The sequence below is a fragment of the Nomascus leucogenys genome, chromosome 22a, assembly GCF_006542625.1.
Source record: "Nomascus leucogenys isolate Asia chromosome 22a, Asia_NLE_v1, whole genome shotgun sequence".
Lineage (NCBI taxonomy): Eukaryota > Metazoa > Chordata > Mammalia > Primates > Hylobatidae > Nomascus > Nomascus leucogenys.
The window spans coordinates 113,980,823-114,001,942 of record NC_044402.1 but is presented as its reverse complement, the minus strand read 5'-3'; the positions used below and the strand labels follow the sequence as shown (position 1 = coordinate 114,001,942).

General features: G+C 34.5%; 1 protein-coding gene across 3 annotated transcripts in view; it reads right to left on the bottom strand.

The window, feature by feature from the left end:
- SPAG16 (sperm associated antigen 16) overlaps nt 1-21,120 on the bottom strand; it is a 1,147,205-nt gene that overhangs the window by 927,919 nt on the left and 198,166 nt on the right. For all 3 annotated transcript variants that reach the window (XM_004092023.2, XM_003254035.3, XM_003254036.3), the window contains one exon: nt 17,026-17,153. In XM_004092023.2, the coding sequence (XP_004092071.1) occupies nt 17,026-17,153 (128 nt within the window). The remainder of the gene's footprint in view (nt 1-17,025; nt 17,154-21,120) is intronic.

Here is a 21,120-nt window from a genome sequence, read left to right as displayed (position 1 = left end):
AGCTTAACCTGCAGCTATTCCTACTTCTGATGTTTTTAATTAATTAATCCAATAATTTCATTTCATCTTTAAATCAAATTTTATTGTATTTTCAGTCACTCGCAACATAAGGCATCCCAATTTATATTGGTAGCAGATGGGATGGCAGCATGGTTCAGGTGATAAATAGTCTTCAAAATGGCCATCAGGAAATCATTTAATAAACCTCAGTCCATGAGGAGCTGAGATGAGGGTTTGAGATCAGATGAGGAAGGATTTCTAATCACCATGAGTTAAAGTGGTCCATAAGTGAAAAAGGTGTAGAAGGAAATTAGGCAGACAGAAATTTTTTTTACCTTAATGTAATAAAAATATATCTTGACACACTTGGGATAAAAATATTAAGTGAAAGCATTTATACCTATCACATTATAACCTGGCATTATGGAATTTATAATTATATATATTTTTACAAAGATTAATGGAATATTCCTGTTTACCCTCACATATACTCTAGTAGAAGAAAATAAATTCACTACAAGTCAATAGCTAAAATAATTAGCATGTTTCTATACAATACATAGAAATAAAAATATTATTGCATCAAGAACTATCTTCTCATGTAGTGTCCTTATTTCCTTAAATTAAGCACTTAAATAGACTAGTTTAATTCTAGAAGGTAACTTAACCCCAGAAATATATTGTATCCATAAATATCTAATACAAATAGGAAAACTACAAAAATCTCATAAATTACAAAGAAATCCAAATGAAGCAGACAAGTACATAAAGATCTATATTAAAATATAATCAGAGCTGTGTTATTTATAAAAATGATGAGATATATTATTATATATGATTTATTAATATTAATCAGATATATAAACAAGGATGGAATGGCTAACACAGAAGGATAGTCGCAAGGTCTTAACTGCATAAAGCAAGTTTCAGAACAGTCTTTATATGATCCTGACTGGGTGTGGACGGATGGGGCTTGTAGGGATTTCTAAAAGGACGATAGTTATCCAAATTGTTAATAGGGTTTATCTGTTTTGGTATTTGAAAAGTGAAGTAAAGGGGAGCATGCATTACTCTATTAAAAAAAGAATAAACTCTTTTCATTTTTTAGAAAAAACACCTAATTAAACATCATTATCTCTAAATACAAAGCTGCCACAAGTTGTATGTAATTATGTATTATTTAGCAATTTTACCTGCAATAAAAAGTTGTCATTATCATCAACTCCTTCATCCTAACCAAATAAATACTAACTTATGTTTTAAAATATTGTTAACTAATCAATATTTTCAATACCAATATTATAACAACATAACCTTTCAAAATAGAATACCAAAAAACATACATTTGTATGGTAGAGTAAATCTTGCAGAGTGATGCTACCAGAATATAGTAGAATTTTACTCATTATCTCCAAATAATTTAAAAAAGAAAAACAAAACTAAAAAAAAGTTAAAAAAAATTGTGTCCACATATAAATTTCAACTGCAGCTAGTAGTTTTGACATTGTACATTTGAAATTGATAGCCCTTATCCATTTCTATAATACTCTTTAAATCTCCATTATATATCATATGTGCAGTCCAGGTGAAATTAAAGGTCACAGTTGTCAAGTAGAAAGGTCTACTTATATTTATACAAAACATTTGCTGTTATAAAGGATAATAAATACCAAAATGTCACTGATACAAATGATATTTTGAATGCATGCCAGTACTTAAATGCTCTTCCTCGAACCAAAATAAGTGTTTATCTATGCTGTGGAGCAAGTCTGAGGGGGAAAGACTGTGAGACACAGAGCACATTGCCTTGGAAAATTCCGAAGCGCATGAATTTTTTGCCAATCTGGGCAAGTCTGTGGCACACTGACAGGCGGGGCCTAAGATCAGGTGAAAGTAAATGGGCTCCTATAAATATATGCATTTTGCATATCTCCACAGGGACATTTAGCCAGAATTCAACTTCACTTGATTATAGCTTGGAGCTTTTATACGCTTCCCTTTTTTTTCCCATTTTCCACCATATTTTCTTTCTTACATTTTCATAGAACATACAGTTTCATAGCCTAGCAGCTTGCCATTATTTTATGGTTTCCAGTTTCTTTAATTCTTGCTAGTTGTTTTAAATTGCCCCCTTTTCAAACTTCAAGTGGATCCTTACTTCTTTTATCTTTAGTCTCCCTATTTCCGACAAGCCTTCTTTATCTTCTAATATATTTTTCTTTACTAGGCATATAAAGAAATCCCTAGTTGTCTTTATTTTTAAACTAAAAATAATTTTTTTGCCCTCAAGTTCAACTTTTTTATTTGCTGCCTTCTACTTTCAGGTTTTTAACCTCTCAATTTCTTTTATTTTAATACCTTTAATCTTTATTTTTTAAAGTGTGTCCCTGATTAAAATTTAAAGATGTTTTGTTTTATTACTGTAACCAGGGACCCAGGTTTTAAATATCACCCGCTTTCTTTTTCTTCCTTCCTTCCACTTTCACTTTTTCATTCCTTCCCTCTCTACACACTGCCATCTGGCAATGCATGCTAATCTAATTATGTTCTTGCTTAAGAAATTCCAGAATCTAATCTTGCTACAAACCAGGCATGGAGCCCCTGCATAGTCCTTAGGAAGAGTCACAAACAATCGTTCCTCTACCACTGGGGAGAGTGAAGATAATGCCAGTCAGACTTCCAGACCAGCAATAACTCACAAGATAGCCACGAGAACAAGACACGCATACCCTGCACCCTGCACCACTCCCACATGTCTCCCATACAAAGTTCCCCTTAAAAAATCCTATGGTAGGCTGGGCGCGTTGGCTCACGCCTGTAATCCCAGCACTTTGGAAGGCCAAGGCGGGCAGATCACAAGGTCAGGAGATCAAGATCATCCTGGCTAACATGGTGAAATCCCGTCTCTACTAAAAATACAAAAAATTAGCCGGGTGTGGTGGTGGGCACCTGTAGACTCAGCTACTCCGGAAGCTGAGGCAGGAGAATGGCATGAACCCGGGAGGCAGAGCTTGCAGTGAGCAGAGATCACGCCACTGCACTCCGGCCTGGGCGACAGAGCCAGATTCTACCTCAAAAAAAAAAAAAAAAAAAAAAAAAAAACAAATCCTATGGTAAACTGTAAAATTTAAGATGGCATTTTAGAGCACTAGTTCACCATGTTCTCAGTTTGCTGGCTTTCCAATTGAAACCTGCTTTTCCTCCCACCAACCCTCACCTCCTGTGTTTGGCTTTCAAGTCGTGAGGAGCTGAACCTGGGTCCGGTTACATTTCCACATTTTAATTTATTTAATTTTAAACTCTTAAACCTCTGTATTTTACCATTTCACTTTCATTTACCAATTTCCCTTTATTCCTTGTCACAAAATTGTTCTTGTTTAATGATTTATTTTTAAGGATAGTGCTAAGCTAAGGGAAAATTTCCTCCAAAGAAGAAAAGTTGGTAGCTTTGTCCCCCAGGTTTCCCTGTGTCATTCCTTATGAGCACAAGTAGGTCATTAGCCTTTTTATGAATACCTCTCCAAAAAGAAAAGGTCAATCTCACCTTAAAATATTGAAGTCACATTACAGGCTAAACCAGACCTGAAGGGCATGAGGGGTGGTGAGGAGCAATGGGGCTGTTGCTTCACTTCATCATCAAATGTTCTTCTAAAATGGTACCTTTTCAGTATTTTAAGGTAATATGCCAACATGACATTTTATGGCAATGTCATAAAGAGATCTAAAAGGAAGCACTGTGAAAACAAGATGGTGAGGCACACAAAGAAGGTAGGCAAAGAGGAAAACCCTACATCCCTCCTTTGTGAGGAAATCAACATTTCAGTGTCTTCACCCGTTGCTTAACTCATATATTCTCAATCAGAGCAAAGCTGCCCCAACAGAGGCAAAAAATTGATTCACGGTGGAGGTGAAACAATATTAGATATTAGAATGTTTTGTGGACTTCCAAAAGTCCAACGTACATAAACAGGTACATAGTAATTGGTACTATTAAACTTTCATGATATATAGATGGGAATCAAGGGTAAATGTCTAAGGTTGAGAAACTGGCTAACTCATATTTATTAAGAAGAGTCTTTAAAACTCACCTATACTTGACCCTTTTGTTGTACATATGACTTGACTAGAAAATGCAGACTCACCGTTTTCTAGGAACTCATTCATTCATCAAGTCACTGTTTTAAGTGCCAACTATGTTGTCATAAGCTGTACTATGCTAGAATATGTAAAGAAGAGCCAGTTCTTTCCCAAAGAATTTGATAGCCAGTAGGAGATTCAGATATTCAGATGGGAAAGTGGGCAATTGCTATATATGGCCTCTGTAAAATGGATGAATAATAGTACCATATTAAAGAATTGTTCATAGGATTAAATGAGAAATTATGTGAAAAGCCTTTAACATGTTTGGCTCAACTTTTCAAAAAGTGTTCATTGTGATCATCATTGTGGTAGCATCATCCAAGATTTAAGCATAACTGTTTGCTGATCTCTTAATAGAAATTAATAAACTAATTCATAAATCACATTTTTATTTAGCCTATTATTTCAAAGTTTCCACTTTCATCTAAATGACTGTACAGTAGGGTGAACAAATAAAAAGTAAAATATTTTTATTTATAAATGTGGTTCCTTGTATATAAAGGAACTTTTGAGACAGGTGCAGTGAGTGGCTCATGCCTGTAATCCTAGCAATCTGGGAGGCTGAGGTGGGAGAATCACTTGAGCCCAGGAATTTAAGATCAGCCTGGGAAACATGGAAAGACCCCGTCTCTACAGAAAAAAAAATTATAAACAACTGGTGCATGCCAGTGGTCTCAGCTACATGGGAGGCTGAGACAGGAGGACTGCTTGATACCTGGGGGTCCAGGCTGCATTGAGCCCTCTTCATGCCACTGCACTCCAGCCTGAGTGACAGGACGAGATTCTGTCTCAAAAAAGAACAACGACAACAACAAAGATACAACGTTTGAATTTTTTTTAAAAGGTTTTACTATGTCCTATTCCAGAATAAAAGCCACTATTTAAATTAAAAAATCACTTTGGAAATAGCTAAATAAAAATAAATGTATGTAGTTCTTAAACCACTTTGGTTAATAGCCTAAGACATCATTTGATTGGGCTAATTCAGTATCTAAATCTGTTAATTAACAATTTTCAGGAATTTTTTTTTTGTTGGCTTGTTTTTTAAAAAGAAAAATAAGTAAATAGCAATATGACTAGCAGTAAAGATTAAAATCAATAAAATTACTTTTCCAGAGCAACTAAACTTTAGTATATAGTAAGTCCAATATCTATTTTTAATATCTAGATAAACATCGCAAATAAATGTACATTCTCTGCCAAGCACAAAAAGGAAAAGTATACTCTATTGTCATGTAATAAACAACATTTAGACTTAAATGTACTACAACATTTTGCACTAAAGAGGAAAAAGTATCAAAATTATCACTAAGAAATTACGGTAGTTATTTCCCAATCACTCTGTTTAAATACACAGAGCAGGTCTTAAGACATACTAATTCAGCTTCCTCCGAAGAGAATTGCTGGCATTATCATGTCAGTTCCCTGAAAGTGTTTTGCACAAGAAAATAGTAGGAAGAAAAGCTAGAAAATTTGGAAATAGATGTATTTTTCTTTCACCAAGTGCTGTTATTTTGGTTTCCTTAAGCATAAATGTAAAACAAATGCAGGTAAATTCTTTCTATTCCCAGATCACAATTTCTCAGGCAGTTAATATTATCAGCTTAATAAATGTTCGATATTATTACTAAAGCAAGGAAAATGATACCTAACATCACCAATTTGTTAGGCTTCTTGAGAAGTTATTATTAGCCCAATTTAACATAACAAAATGAAAGTTATAAAACTTGTCAATGGCATCTGCAAGAATTATTGCAGATACAAGTTACCTTAAAAGATTTAGTCTAGAATTCCCTATTGAGATCAGGAATGTGTAGTCCATGGCCATTCCACACTCAACATGCCCTATCTTGTCAAAACTTGGAAGCTAACCAGGGTTAGACATGGTGAGTACTTGGACGGGAGATTAGAAATATACAGGTACTTTTTCTCCTCTGGGAACGGTCTCTACCCTCACCAAGAATTACCCATGTGTTTGTATACCATAAAACATATTATCTCATTACTCATGACCTACACAGTTTCAACTTTCTTATCCTTTTCCTGATATTGCTCTGCTGTGATTGGGGCTAGAGTTGTTTGGACACTAGGAGGCCCAAGTCCTTTCTCAGGCACCTTTTAATTCCTTCTGAAGAAAATATGCAAAAAGAACTCTGGGTAAATGCAAACTAGTTTATCTCCGCTCTCAAAAGGACAGCTGGACTCCTTCAACCAATTACCTACCACCCCACTCTAAGGCCTAAAATAACATTGGTTGTTCTCTGTCCTTTTCTTCTAGGCCCACAGTCAATAATTGGATCTCTAGGTTGTACTAGTGTAGTGATAAAAAGAAGCACATAAATAAATAAATCTCTCTCTCTCTCTCTCTCTCACTTACCATTTAATTCCTAATGTTTAGAACACGAGGTAGGAATTGAGTATACAACTATTGAATGAGTGAAGAAAACCAAGGGGAAATAACTGTGTTTCTCTCGATTCAAGACCACTTTTCTCCTCTGACATAAAGTTGCAAGTTTTAGTGATATGACCCAATTATATTCATGGCCTTGACCAAATCAATTATCTTCCTCCTATTGGTGGTCTTATTGAAAAAGGGAGGAGATTTTGACTACATTTTACTCCATATCTGTGACATTCATATATCAAATGTACTGAAATGCCTAGTTTTCCTTTCATATACTCTTCATCAATTGAAAAGTCCTAAGCCCATGGATTCAATCCAGAATACACAATATACTCGAAATTGATATTTGTTACTGGGTTTCCCTATGAAAGCATTCTGTGGGTTTGTCAGGTATATCCTCACTCCCCAGATGGAGAATGATATGAAATACAGGTGCCAAGAGAATCTGATTGGACAGTTAAAGAATAGAACTGGGAGATTATGGAGTGAAAATCCAGCTGTCAGTATGGCAAGCTCAAGTTTAAAGGTTAATTGGCTGTCAAAATTCAGAATCAAGAAGGCCAAACAGATGAGGAAAAAGCAGAAGACTCAGGAATCCAGTGAAAGTCTTAGGAATACTAAAGAAACCAGTGTCTGGAAACAGGGAGGAGAAAGTCCATATGAGAACTGGGGAGTGACTGTTGAGAAAACAGACAAGCAAGAGTAAGAAACCTAGAAATTTGAGCGAATAAGGCAGGCTGAAAAAAAGGGATCCTCTTTTGTGCTTTCTGAAAAGTGCGAGAGAATTGGGTCATGAGCACATGACAGAAGTAACTCTAATTATTATGAGAGTAGTGTTTATAGCTACCCTATATGCACAGAGAATGCCAGTTATGGTTATGTAATGAGTAGGAAAATTATACCACAGGCATTCATATAAATTTCTTGATATTCAAGCTAAGTAAATTTTAAAAGACAGGGTGACAGCTGGTGATAGCCAGGTTATAAGTAGATAATACACAGTATGTTGAAAAACCTGGCTATAGAACTATAGGCACTCATAATAACTTAACTCATGCATTCATTCTTTCAACACATACTAAGTCACTTCCTATCTGTCAGGGACTATTCATAATGACAAGATATGATCTGTGCTCTCAAGAGTCCTTACTGAGGTGTTGGGAGACACAGACACAAAAATAAATCATTGGGAATCCATAGGATCTGTTCTATGCACCCGTATATTATGCATTTTCTATGTTATGTACCTAGTATCAAGAGAACAGAAAGGAGCTCTAGTATAGTATAGAAACATACTTTAGTTTGCTTGAATATTTCCAAGTGGAAAAAAGAGGTAACAGGCATGATGGTCAAAGGAACATAAGCCAATGCGTGAACACATGAAGGGATTTCATTGAATACAGAGCATAAGGGGTGTAGAAGCAAAGGACACAATAGAACTAGAAAAAAAAGGGTTAGAGCTACATAGGGAAGAGCCAAATGTGTCTTAAGGGCTTGAAAAATAAAGATTTTAAAACAGAAATAAGATATTGGATCTTTATTTTAGAAAGACTACTATGATGGCAGTAGGGAGGATAAATTCAAGTTGGAGGAGTGACTGGAGGCAGACCATAGGAAGCTGCTGGGAAAGCCTAAGTGACAGATGATGGTCTTTGACAGACGTGAATGACTGAACAACTCATTTTGGACATAAAATACACAGGCTTAAGTGATGGATTGCATGTGATAAATAAGTGGTAAAGACGATGTTAAAAAATTCACAGGTCATCTTAGGTGACCATATGGATGATAATAACATTAAATAAAATGGGAGAAAGTTAGTGAGCATGGAGAGGAGGAAAATGATGAAAAAGGAGAGCTGGTATTGAGACCTGCTAAATTTGAGATGCTCACAAGATATGCAAGTTGAAATGTCCTATTTCATGAGGTACTCTGAATTAATAGTCATTGCAGCTTGGGACAATGTCAAGAGTTTAAAAATCAAAATCAGAGCATCAATATTGTTTTATATGTTCGGTGTATAAATCTAATAAAAGTTTTATTACTTTCTATTAGACTATAAAATCACTTTTAATATGAAAAATTTAATGATATAAACCAATATGACAATATCATTCTCTAGTCATGGCCCTGTAAGAAATTGCCAAAATTGGTTTAAAATTTAGATCTATGACAGAAGCACTGATGTTTACAACCCATTCATCATAAAAAAAATAAATAAGTCAATTATGGGATACCATTCCACATGCATTGACTTTAACATGGACTAAAGACATTGGTTTCACCTCAACTTGCCAAGACATTGGCAAGTGGCAATTACTACTGCCATTAATTGATGGGTGCTTCACCTAAATCAAAACTACTGATTGCTCATACTTCACCATGTCTTGCCACCTTTAATTATTTAAACAGAATAATGAGTACATGTGTGAATATAATGTAGTTTGAAATACTAAATAAATTTTCAAAGAGAACAAGAGATATATTGGTACTTGTTCTAAAACATCTTCTCTGACATTCCGCATTACAAAGATTAACCTTTGCTTTGAACTTGCATTTCCCTTTCTATTACACAGTATGTAGTAGGAAATACCAGTATGTAGCTAAGGAGGAAGCTGGAGTGAGAGATGCTTTCTATATGTATTGGAATATTCTTAATGTATTGTCAGTCCACAGAAATAGACCTGCCTTACCATAATAATATATTCCAGAAAAAGTTTTATGTAAAAATGGAATGTCTTAATTTTTCAAAAACTGAAACTATGTCCTAAGGCAGAAAAGCATAGTTTCATTTCTTACCAACCATAGTTAAAGGGTGGGATTTTTATGTATTGTTGGCACTACACATAATTGCTATATATAATTATAGTATGTCCAACAATGCCTTCTTGTAGGTCACTGTGGTTATTACTATAGATCTAGATAATTAAAAGAGAATGAAAAATGTTTATAGTCCCAGAAGGGCAACTGTCACTCTATCACTGAGTCTATGAAACACTGGAATTGAAAATGCTCTGTGCATCATCTGTGACCAATGATAAGGCCTTTCCATAATTTTAGCTGTGAGTTGACCATAAAAAAAACAAGGTAGAACACCTTCTGGAAGATGATAGCTGCTCAGGTTTTAAAACCCAATGTCTAAACAAACTTACTTTAAAGTTGAAGACAAACACATGCAATGGCTCTAAAGACAATCTGAAATAAATTGAAAATCTAATCTACTAATTAGATAATGTATTTATTAATAGAGCACACCCCAAAAAGATAAATAGCTCATTAAAATGAATGTTTACATTTGCTGCATATCGTACACCTTTCTTCTTAAAATTTAATGGCATAAATATTATTATTTAATAGAAGATAGCTGAATACCTTAGTACTTTGATAATAAACTATAAAACTAGCAGATTGTATCTTTATATTATAGAAAATATTTTAAATTATTCTGTAAAATACTTATAAGTAACGATCACGTGTTTTAATTGTATGTAATTATCACCTTCCTAAGGGGAATTTTCTTGAAGCTTAATGGAGTATAAGTTCTTTCTCTTAGAAATGCAAAATTTAAATATAGACTTTGCTCTAACATATTGCTTGCTTGTTTTGATGGGATGTAAACATAAAAATTACAATATAATTTAAGCTTATTATAAATATCCATTGGAAAATATAAATATAATTATTTTCAAGATATTTAATTTCAAAACTCACATTTTAAAATATAACTAATACTCTCAAAAACATATAATTTAATTTAGTTTATATATGGATATATATAATTAAGTACTATATTATTAATTATTATATAAGCTACATTATTAGTTAATATTATATTTTAATTATTTAATAATAATTATTTAATAATCAATTGATAATAATTAATAATTAATAATAAATATATATTAATATATGAACTATATTAAATTATATGTTTTCCAAAAGTTACATTTCTATAATGCCCATATTTTCACAGTAAAAGCTACTTAGTAACTTTATTTCTGGTGTCTGTTTCAATTAAAATACATGGAATAGTACTGACATGAACCTGTTCCCTAGGCAGCATACACAGTTGTGAACTTTGTTCACAGCACAGTCCAAGGTGTCCTATGTATATCTAAGTTCACTTAGAAGTTTAATTACCGTCAATCGCTTAACATGTCAAACCTGTCCAAACCTGTTCCTCCCTTAGTCTTCCCCATATAAATTAATGGTCATTCTATTCTTCCTGTTCTCAGGCCAAAAACCTCGGAATCATTCTTAAATTCTTTCTTTCACTCCACAACCAGCCCAACAGAAAATCTTGTCGACTCTCCTATCAAAAAAATAATGAAAATCTGACTACTCATTAGCCTCTATATCACTGTCAACTTACTCCAGGAAACCTTATAATTTTCTTGGATTACTGAAATAGTTGCTAACTAGTCTACCAGCTTCTATTCTTAAACCCTATAACAGCATAATTTCCTCACAGCACTTACAGACACCTTGTTTTTATGTATGTAAAATTGTGTAATTCTTCTGTTCAAAATCCTCTAATACCTTCCTAACATTCTCAGATTAAAATTCAAAGTCCTCTTTACTATGCTTCATAAGGCCTACATGAGAGCCTCTTTGATCCCCAAGGGTATAACTTTATATTCCCCCTCCTATTCTCCAAGCTCACTTATTCTGTCCATGCTGGACCCCTTGCTGTTCCCACAGTATTTTGGATATGCTCCCACCTCAAGGGCTTTGCATTTGCTGTTCTCTCTGACTCTAATTTTCTTCCTAGTGCTCCACATGTCTCACTTCATCACCTGCTTCAGGTTTCCCTTACATATCACTTTCTCAAAAAAATCCTGGCCACTCTCTTTAAAACTGAATTCATCCTACACTCAGTTTCCCTCTATCTCACTTTATGTTTTTCTACAGCATTTATGGCCATCAAATACAGCATATGTTCACTATAGGATTATTAACTGTTCCCTCAATCAGTGTAATCTCCCTCAGAACAGATTTCTGTCTAGTTAGTTAACTGCCCAGAGTAGTGCCTGATACGTGTTCAATAACATTTTTTTGTGTGAATGAGTGAATGTGAAAATCTCTTCAATCTTTTTATTTTTAAAATTCATTTATCATATGTGGCCTAACATCTAATTTCACAAAGAGATAGCGCCTTAGTCTGGAAAATTAAAGCTTGATAAAGTTTGGGGAACTCTACAACCAACAAATGTTTCAAGGAATCATGCTTCTTCTATCACATGGCTTAGAACTTTCAAAGTCAACAGTGAATCCCACTGGAAATCTTAGGGGTTAGGTCTGGAAGTGATATGCACCACCTTTGGTCATTTTTAGGCACGTGGCCAAATTCCCAAGTTCAATTCCAAACTGAAGATATAATCTCCCACTGGGCTCAGAGAAGAGGAAACTGGATTGGTGAGCATCTACCCATCTGTGCCACACATAAACTAGGAAAACACTGCATGCCTACTGAGAACCACGAATGAAATAAAGTAGAATGAAAGGACTGAAAGTGACTAAGGGAGTGAGGAGTAAAATATTAGCTACATTTTTCAGGCACTGCCTCTCTGAAGAGGTAACATTTGAGCTAAGAGAGGTTAGAATGAGCTAGACATGTAAAAATTGGAGAAGTAATACTGGGAGTCTGTGGAGAAGGTAGTGGAAAGACCTTGGAGTAGGAGTAAGTGTGGCATATTTGCAGAATAGTGAGAGGACTGGTGACATTGAGGAGATAGGGCAAGGGAGAGTGGGAGAGCATGCAACCAAAGAGGTAGGCAAGAGTCTCATCTTGCAAAGGCCACACAGTAAGAAGTTTGGGTTTTATTTTTTCAAAAAGGGGAAGACATCATTGTATTTAAAGCAGGAAATCTGATTATCTGATTTACATTTTAAAAATATGTTTGGCTATTGTGACGAGTGAATTATTATGGGGTAAGACAGGGTAAATTAGGAGGCTTTTGCAAGAGTATGAGAAATGACCATAGTAATACAGATAGAAAGAAGTGGGAAAAAATTTAATATATTCTGGAGGAAAGGCCTATCAGACTTTCTGGTAGATTTAATGGTGGGAATTGCAGGGTGAGGGAATGAGGAATTAAAATGACTCCTAAGCTTTTAGCTTGAGTAAGTTCACACAGATTTGGTATGTTTGCAAAAATGAGGGAGATAAGGAGAAGATTAGATCTTTTGGGGGAAAACCAAAGTTATTTTTTGGACAGATGAAAATTTGGAGAACCCTATTAGATATTCAAGCTCAGCAGAGACATCATGGTAGAAACACCACCATATGGAAAGTACTTAAAGCCAGAGAATGGAAGAGGCCACCTGCAAATGAGAGTGAAAGATGAAGCTACAAAGTTGAGTCTAGATGAAGCTATAAAGTTGATAGGGCCAACCTATCAACCAGAAATCTGGCCAGAGAGGAGCAGCTCACGAAAATGCTGAGAAGGATATGAGCCTGGGGGTCAGCAGGAAAACTAGGATCATGCAAATAATAGGAGTCAGGAGAGGAAAAGCAGGAGTGGTCAGAGGTGAAGAAAACGAGAATGAGTGAGTGACAACTGGTGGTGGACACGGGGAGTGGCTAATGACTGGCAAGAGCAGTTTCAGGAGAGGAAAGGAAGAGAACCCGATGGCAGGGAAGAATGGCAAGGACAAGTGGAGGCTGTTAATTCAGTCTGCACTTTGGTCAGCCTCCTTAGAGACAATGACCAGGATATGAGGAAACAGCATAGGTTTGATGGGGAGTTCTCTGGATAAGAAAAAAAAAATTTTTTAAACAACTTGGCCACAATGGTGAAACCCTGTCTCTTCTAAAAATACAAAAATTAGCCAGATGTCGTGGCGGTCACCTGTGGTCCCAGCTACTCAGGAGCTGAGGCAGGAGAATCCCTTGAACCTGGGAATCGGAGTCTGCAGTGAGCCGAGATCACACCACTGCACTCCAGCCTGGGCAAGAGAGCGAGACTCAATCTCAAAAAACAAAACAAACAAACAAACAAACAACTAGTGGCAGTCACTGGAAGACATGTTCTAGGCTGATGCGAAGCATCGTGTAAGAGTAGAAGAAAGACATCTACCTAAATCAGAGCTTAAAAACTCTCTTAACTAATTTAATTTAAAATCTTTCTGGTTCTTTGACTTATGAAACCATACTCTATGAAAATGCAAACTAGTAAGACATCAATGATTTTTAAATTACCTGGATTTTAATATGCATTTATTTTATTATGACCTTGTTAGAAAAACATTATAAAAACACATTTTGATAAATCTGTTTTTCCAGAGGGAAAAAAACATAATTATTCTGCACTTAAACATAATTTAACTACTTATTTTAATATTTAAGTTTATAGCAATTATCCTAGGTCGTGCTTGTCACACATTTTGCCCAAATCATAGGTCATATAGTTGTGTATTACTGGCAAAATTGTATGCCCAACTATAAAAGCAGAGATTATTTTTTTCATTTTGTTTATTTAAATAATGGATGACTTATTCACTATTTTGTAGTTTGCCTTTGGGTTAACCAGATCTGACACAAATTCTTTCTTTGTGATTCCCAAGGTGTCTGAGTCTCGTATATGTATGTGACAGAGAAGGAAAAAGGAGAGAGAGAGAGAAAAATAATAACTGCCTTATAGAAATACAAAGGTCAGACATAGTGTGTGTATATAGCAGCTGAATCCTGGCACTTACAGAGGCTTAGCAAAGCATTATTATTGATATTATTTCCATTGTCACTGTCATTACTCTTACTGCTATGTTTTTGAAGTTAAGAAACCTATATACCATAGCTGAAGAACTTTCCTTCCACTGATGGCAAATGACAAACAAAAATAAATTTTAAAAATACATAGTCCCCAAGCACAAAAAAAAAAACTTTCTTTTTTCCTTAAAAAAGTATATAATTGGGTCAATAAACACTGTATTGTAGACTTACTAAGATTCTGTATGTGTATGTCTGTAGAGGGGGTGGTATCTGTTTTTTTTGTTTGTTTGTTTGTTTTTTTTGAGACAGAGTCTAGCTCTGTCGCCTAGGCTGGAGGGCAGTGGCGCGATCTCGGCTCACTGCAAGCTCTGCCTCCCGGGTTCACACCATTCTCCTGCCTCAGCCTCCCAAGTAGCTGGGACTACAGGCGCCTGCCACCATGCCCAGCTAATTTTTTGTATTTTTAGTAGACAGGGTTTCACCATGTTAGCCAGGATGGTCTCGATCTCCTGACCTAGTAATCTGCCCACCTCAGCCTCCCAAAGTGCTGGGATTACAGGCATGAGCCACCACACCCAGCCACTGGTTTTAAAATTAAGAACATAGATTATGAAACTATTTGAGAAACACTAACAATTTTAAACTGAGTTTTATATTATGTCCAGTTAAGGATTGGTAGCATAGAATGAGAGTATAGAGAAAGAAGTAGCAGAATTAACTACTACTTTTGCCATGTGTTTGGGAGAGTGACAAACACACATAGCAAAAAACAGAAATAGTAGTATAAGGAAGCAGAAAATGAGATCAGTTGGAATGAAGTAGACAGGCAAAAAGTGTCCCAAGTAAGTAAGTTGTCCCAAAGTCACAACTTAATCTTCCACTGAGGTATGTTACTCTAAGAGCCTAGTGATTATTTTTCTTTTACAGATTTATTTTTCTACTAATAAACAAACTAATAATGTGACAGCCTTCCCTCCTAATAGGCTAACTAGTGAAGATTGTTACAAAAACATTATTCCTTGAGTTGCAGTAGTAGTAATCAGGACAGCTGTCTTTCCAAAGGCTGGAAATAAATTAAGCTGAAATCCATATTTTGCCTTTGACTAAGAGCTAAATGTTTCCCTCTGTTTCTTCTCCATATTTTCATCTAATAGAAGCTTTTCCCTTAACCTCCACTTAATTGCTGTATTGACCAACACGTTCCATTATTTCCACAAAACACAAGCTGCACTCACTGAACCCCAACTGCTCAGAGCTCTCCAATCACACACAAGTAGACCAGCATTGGCCACTCCCATCAGCCAAGGTTCATGATTGTAAAGAGTCACAAGAGTTTGGTCCTAAACCTGTTTATAAGCCAGTTGTGTTTGTTATTGTAGTATAAACATTAGTTATGGTGATGAAATATGGGAAGGATAAACAGAATTGCTGTCAATGAAAATTAAATTAATGTTACAAAAAGGTGGGGCAATCATCTGAAGTTGTCTGAAGTTCTTATTTTAGATAAAAGAAATGACAAATTGAAATTGTAGAAGATGCATTATTGGCATGGCTTGGGTAAGAAATATTGTGTAGAATTCCAATCAATAGACATTTAAGAAAAAGTCATGACCTTACATCAAAAGACTAGCATATGAATGTACAGGCACTTGTTTTACGTTGAAATAGAACACTAAGGTATAAATGTATCATTTTTATGGTTCCCTTTACTAACAGACCTTTTCAATTCATTCACCTACTGCTTTTGGTCACGACAGAAGTATTCATATGTGCTATGTTCTCATGACATATACCATAGACAATATTCTTGCTACGAGGAAATAATCAAACAAATGGGGTTTAGGAAGTAGACTGCACATGCCATATGGTCATCAAGAGCAGAGGAAGCTTTGCAAATGAAAAAAAAAATACTCACTATAGGTAAAATATGTGTATTAAAGAGTGGTTAATGTCTCTTCTGAGTCATTAGTCCCTCTTAAGTATAATAGGAGCAATTATAAAACAAATGCCATATATTTTTGTACAAGTCTTAGATTTCTTGAAGAACAATTACATAAATTTTGGACTCTATGACCAAATGCAAGAAAATAATGTTACTTATATAAACTAAACTATAATTAAAATGATGTATCCATGATTATCAACAAAAGCTGGCCACTTAATGAAATGTAAATGTACCATGGAATTATAAGGTTTATACATGCATATTTTCTACAGAATTTTTTTTAATTTTGAATAAAAATACTCTTCATTTTATAAGATTTAAAATAAATGTTTATGAATATAAATATGCAGATTCATAAAACAATTTGTTTCAATAAATGTTGAGTAATACTAAGTCTCATCTTTAAACCTATGTAATTATAGTTCACAAAATTACAGTTGTCATAACAAACAAGTAAAAAGAACTTATTAACGGGGGAAAAGTACATTGGTAAAATTGGTAAGTAAAATAAACAAATGAAATGCATAGTTGCTGAGATCCTATCTTTAAAATAATCCTAGAAACTTCTCTAAAAACGATTTGTGCATTTTTACTCAAACCTCTATAATAAAATACACAATAGTGCACTTAGTCTGTACTGCCACCAAGTGCTTAAACCAATTACTTTTAAGATTCTTACAGCTGCTATAAGCAGATTCACTGCTATGAGTAGCAATTTTGAAAGGCTAAAAGCAAAACATTTCAACCATGAATGGCTGTAAGAGCATAAAATTTTGACATGAAAATAAAATCTCAAAAGTATTAATAAAACATCAAAAATCCTACCAGCTCACTGGAAGTTCATGGAGTCTAAAAATGTTTTTCAGCTTGTAGTCAAATTTTGCTGGAGAAAGATTTTCTTTAGAAACATTCAGGTTTGGATTTGGTTGCATATCTATGGGAAATTCTGAATCCTAGAGAAAAAAATTAAACAAGAGCTCTGCGTTAAATATCAAAATCACTGCACGTGTTGATATTCTGATTTAATATTTAAATTACAACATAAACATTATAATTATATTTGCCCAGAATTTACATGAAGTCCTTCATTTCCAATTTTAGTTTTGAGAAAATATTAAAAAAGATAAAATTTTAAATAAGGCACATATCAATTTATATAACCAATTTCAATTCTAAGCCTCATGTTACATGTTAAAAATTACTTGAAAATACTCCCTATTTGAATTTCAATGAAGCACAATATAGCATTGTCATATATTATTGGTTAATTGTCTTTTTTTAAATAAGCTTTCCAGGCCCAACAGTAATGTCAGCAGTCGAAAGTCTATAATTCTTATGCCCCTTTTGTCCCCTATAAATAGCTGACTAAAAACACTTCCATTGGGTAACAAAGTTAACATTTGCTAATTGATTGATGATGATTTTCTTTTTAAATCTAAGGACACAGGACTAATTTAAAAACACTTACTGAAAGTAAACCATTTCTATTAATCCTGTCAAATCACATATATTAGAATCCACATCTGTCATTTCTTGGTCACCTCCCTCTCCACCAAGCAAACTATAGCTACAGATCAAAGAGCATTTTCAGTCCATGAGAAAGTTGTCCTTCCTCAGTGGAAAAAAGACATCCTACAAATAAGCACTCAACACATAATGAAGGATAGATTAATTGCTTAACTGTACTCAAAAAAAGAAGTTATGAATCCCCTTACAACTAATTCTTTAAAATTGCTCTGAGAGAAGGCTCATATCATGAATTTTTGCACCCATTTACTTATTCAAAAATTATTTATTCAACCTACTCATCTGACAAAGGGCTAATATCCACAGTCTACAATGAACTCAAACAAATTTACAAGAAAAAAACAAACAACCCCATCAAAAAGTGGGCGAAGGACATGAACAGACACTTCTCAAAAGAAGACATTTATGCAGCCAAAAAACACATGAAAAAATGCTCATCATCACTGGCCATCAGAGAAATGCAAATCAAAACCACAATGAGATACCATCTCACACCAGTTAGAATGGCGATCATTAAGAAGTCAGGAAACAACAGGTGCTGGAGAGGATGTGGAGAAATAGGAACACTTTTACACTGTTGGTGGGACTGTAAACTAGTTCAATCATTGTGGAAGTCAGTGTGGCGATTCCTCAGGGATCTAGAACTAGAAATACCATTTGACCCAGCCATCCCATTACTGGGTATATACCCAAAGGATTATAAATCATGCTGCTATAAAGACACATGCACACGTATGTTTATTGTGGCACTATTCACAATAGCAAAGACTTGGAACCAACCCAAATGTCCAACAACAATAGACTGGATTAAGAAAATGTGGCACATATACACCATGGAATACTATGCAGCCATAAAAAATGATGAGTTCATGTCCTTTGTAGGGACATAGATGGAACTGGAAACCATCATTCACAGCAAACTATCGCAAGGACAAAAAAACAAACACCACATGTTCTCACTCATAGGTGGGAATTGAACAATGAGAACACATGGACACAGGAAGGGGAGCATCACACACCAGGGCCTGTTGTGGGGTGGAGGGAGGGGGGAGGGATAGCATTAGGAGATATACCTAATATTAAATGACGAGTTAATGGGTGCAGCACACCAACATGGCACATGTATACATATGTAACAAACCTGCACGTTGTGCACATGTACCCTAAAACTTAAAGTATAATAATAATAAAATTAAAAAAAAAATATTTATCTCAAACATTATTTTAGGCCTGAAAAATGTTTTTCTTTCGTATTTTTTTTTCGTTTTTGAAACGGAGTCTCGCTTTGTCGCCCAGGATGGATTGCAGTGGCGGGATCTTGGCTCACTGCAACCTCTGCCCTTCCAGATTCAGGCGATTCCCGTGCCTCAGCCTCCCGTGTAGCTGGGACTACAGGTGCGTGCCACCACACCCGGCTAACTTTTTGTATTTTTAGTAGACGGGTTTCACCATATTGGCCAGGCTGGTCTCAAACTCCCGACCTCAGGTGATCCACCCACCTTGCCCTCCCAAAGTGGTGGGATTACAGGCATGAGCACCGCCTCTGGCCTGAAATAATGTATTTCTAATTAACAAGGTAGTACATATTCATATAGAAATTTTGTGCGTTTCATAATACTACAAGAACTTAAAAGCTAGCTTAGTCTCACCACTCAGATATAATTACTATTAACACTGTGGTTTAATTACTTAATTTTTTTCCATCTTTCTCTCTCAATTTTTACAAAATTGGAACTACGCTCTATTATCTTCTCTCGTTTTTCATTTATCATTGCTGCACTTTCACATCATTTAGTCTGTTTTGAAGGAATGATGAATGCCACATTTTACTTATTCAGTGATTTTTGTCTCTCTTATGTTTATCAATGTTATGAACAGAGTTTTTGGTCTATAAATCTGCACTTCACTAAGTATTTCCTTAAAGCATAGTACTAGAAGTATAAATAATTCAAATAGAAGAAATATTTGAGAAAAACATGATACCTTTTCACAGACTGCTTTTTAGAAAAGCTGTACCAATTATACTGCTGCCAGTCATGTAGTACTGTGTGCATGTCTTTGCTAATGGCATATACACACACATGTGCATACACACATGTACTTAAAACAATCCATTCTTTAAATAGTTATTTCCTTTGAATAATATTTATTATTGAGTGTCAATTTTATGACAGGCACCAGTTTCAGTTCTTATATCACTAAACAAAATAGACAAAATTCTCTCCCTTATGGAGCTTACATTCTAAAAGGAGTGACACCTAGGACTATATAAATAATGAACATATATACTATATTATATCTATAAAATAAAAAGCCTATGGAAAAAATTATTGCCAATTCATATATAATTAAGTTAAACATTTTTATATTTGTTATTTCTTTGCTTTACTTCATTTTTTCTGAATTGCATATTTATGCTGATTGCCTATTTTTCTATTGTTTTGCTGGTATTTTATTTTAATGATGATGCTTGGGCTGGAAATAGGGGAAGGGTAAATTACTATGTTAGAAAATATAGCAAGATGGATCCAAATCCAGTCTTATATAGTTGTTTGAACTGCATGAAAATATCTGAACCCATAAACACAGCAATTTTTATAAGCATTGTTAAACTAATAATCATAGAAAGAGCTATTTAATAAGACCTAATCAACTAGATCCTGCTGCCTACTTAGTAGAGCTAATAAAATAGTAAAATATAATGATAACTGAACAACTATTTAAAAAGTATTTACATCAAGAGCAGCAAAACCCTAGTAAAAACAATCTAATCTAAGCATAGATTCACTTGCAGAGGTAAACATTAGATTTCTTATATCACCCAGCCTATATGCTGAAATATTTCAGGAGACAATGGCCAATACATGGGTAGGCAGGATCAGTGAGGTAAATTTGAGATACATAAATGAGGACAATGTGTACAGGATACAAGAGGTAAAATATTAAATTTATTAATATTTTAATAAATTAAATAAATTATAAATTATTAAATTTATAAATATTTTAAATTATTAAATTTAAATTTATTAATATTATTAATTATTATAATTAATTATTATATAATAATTAAAATATTAATTATTAAAATTATTATTCCAAGCAAAAAAACCATAACCTTTTTTTGTATTGACAAGATACAATTGGAAGGCAAAGCTAAGCTCTCAGCAGTGTGCTTTAATAGTTCACTGGTCTTAACTAAAAGGGCACACTGAACTCACTAGGCAGCTTTTTAAAAAAATACCAGTATCACTGAGTCACACCCCAAATAAATTAAATAATAATTTGAGAGTAAGGCTCTGGCACTCGTGTTTATTTTGAAGCTTTCTATGTGAAATAAAAGTCACGGTTAAAATGATGGCTTTCCTTAGCAACTCAGCTCCACCACATATGAGT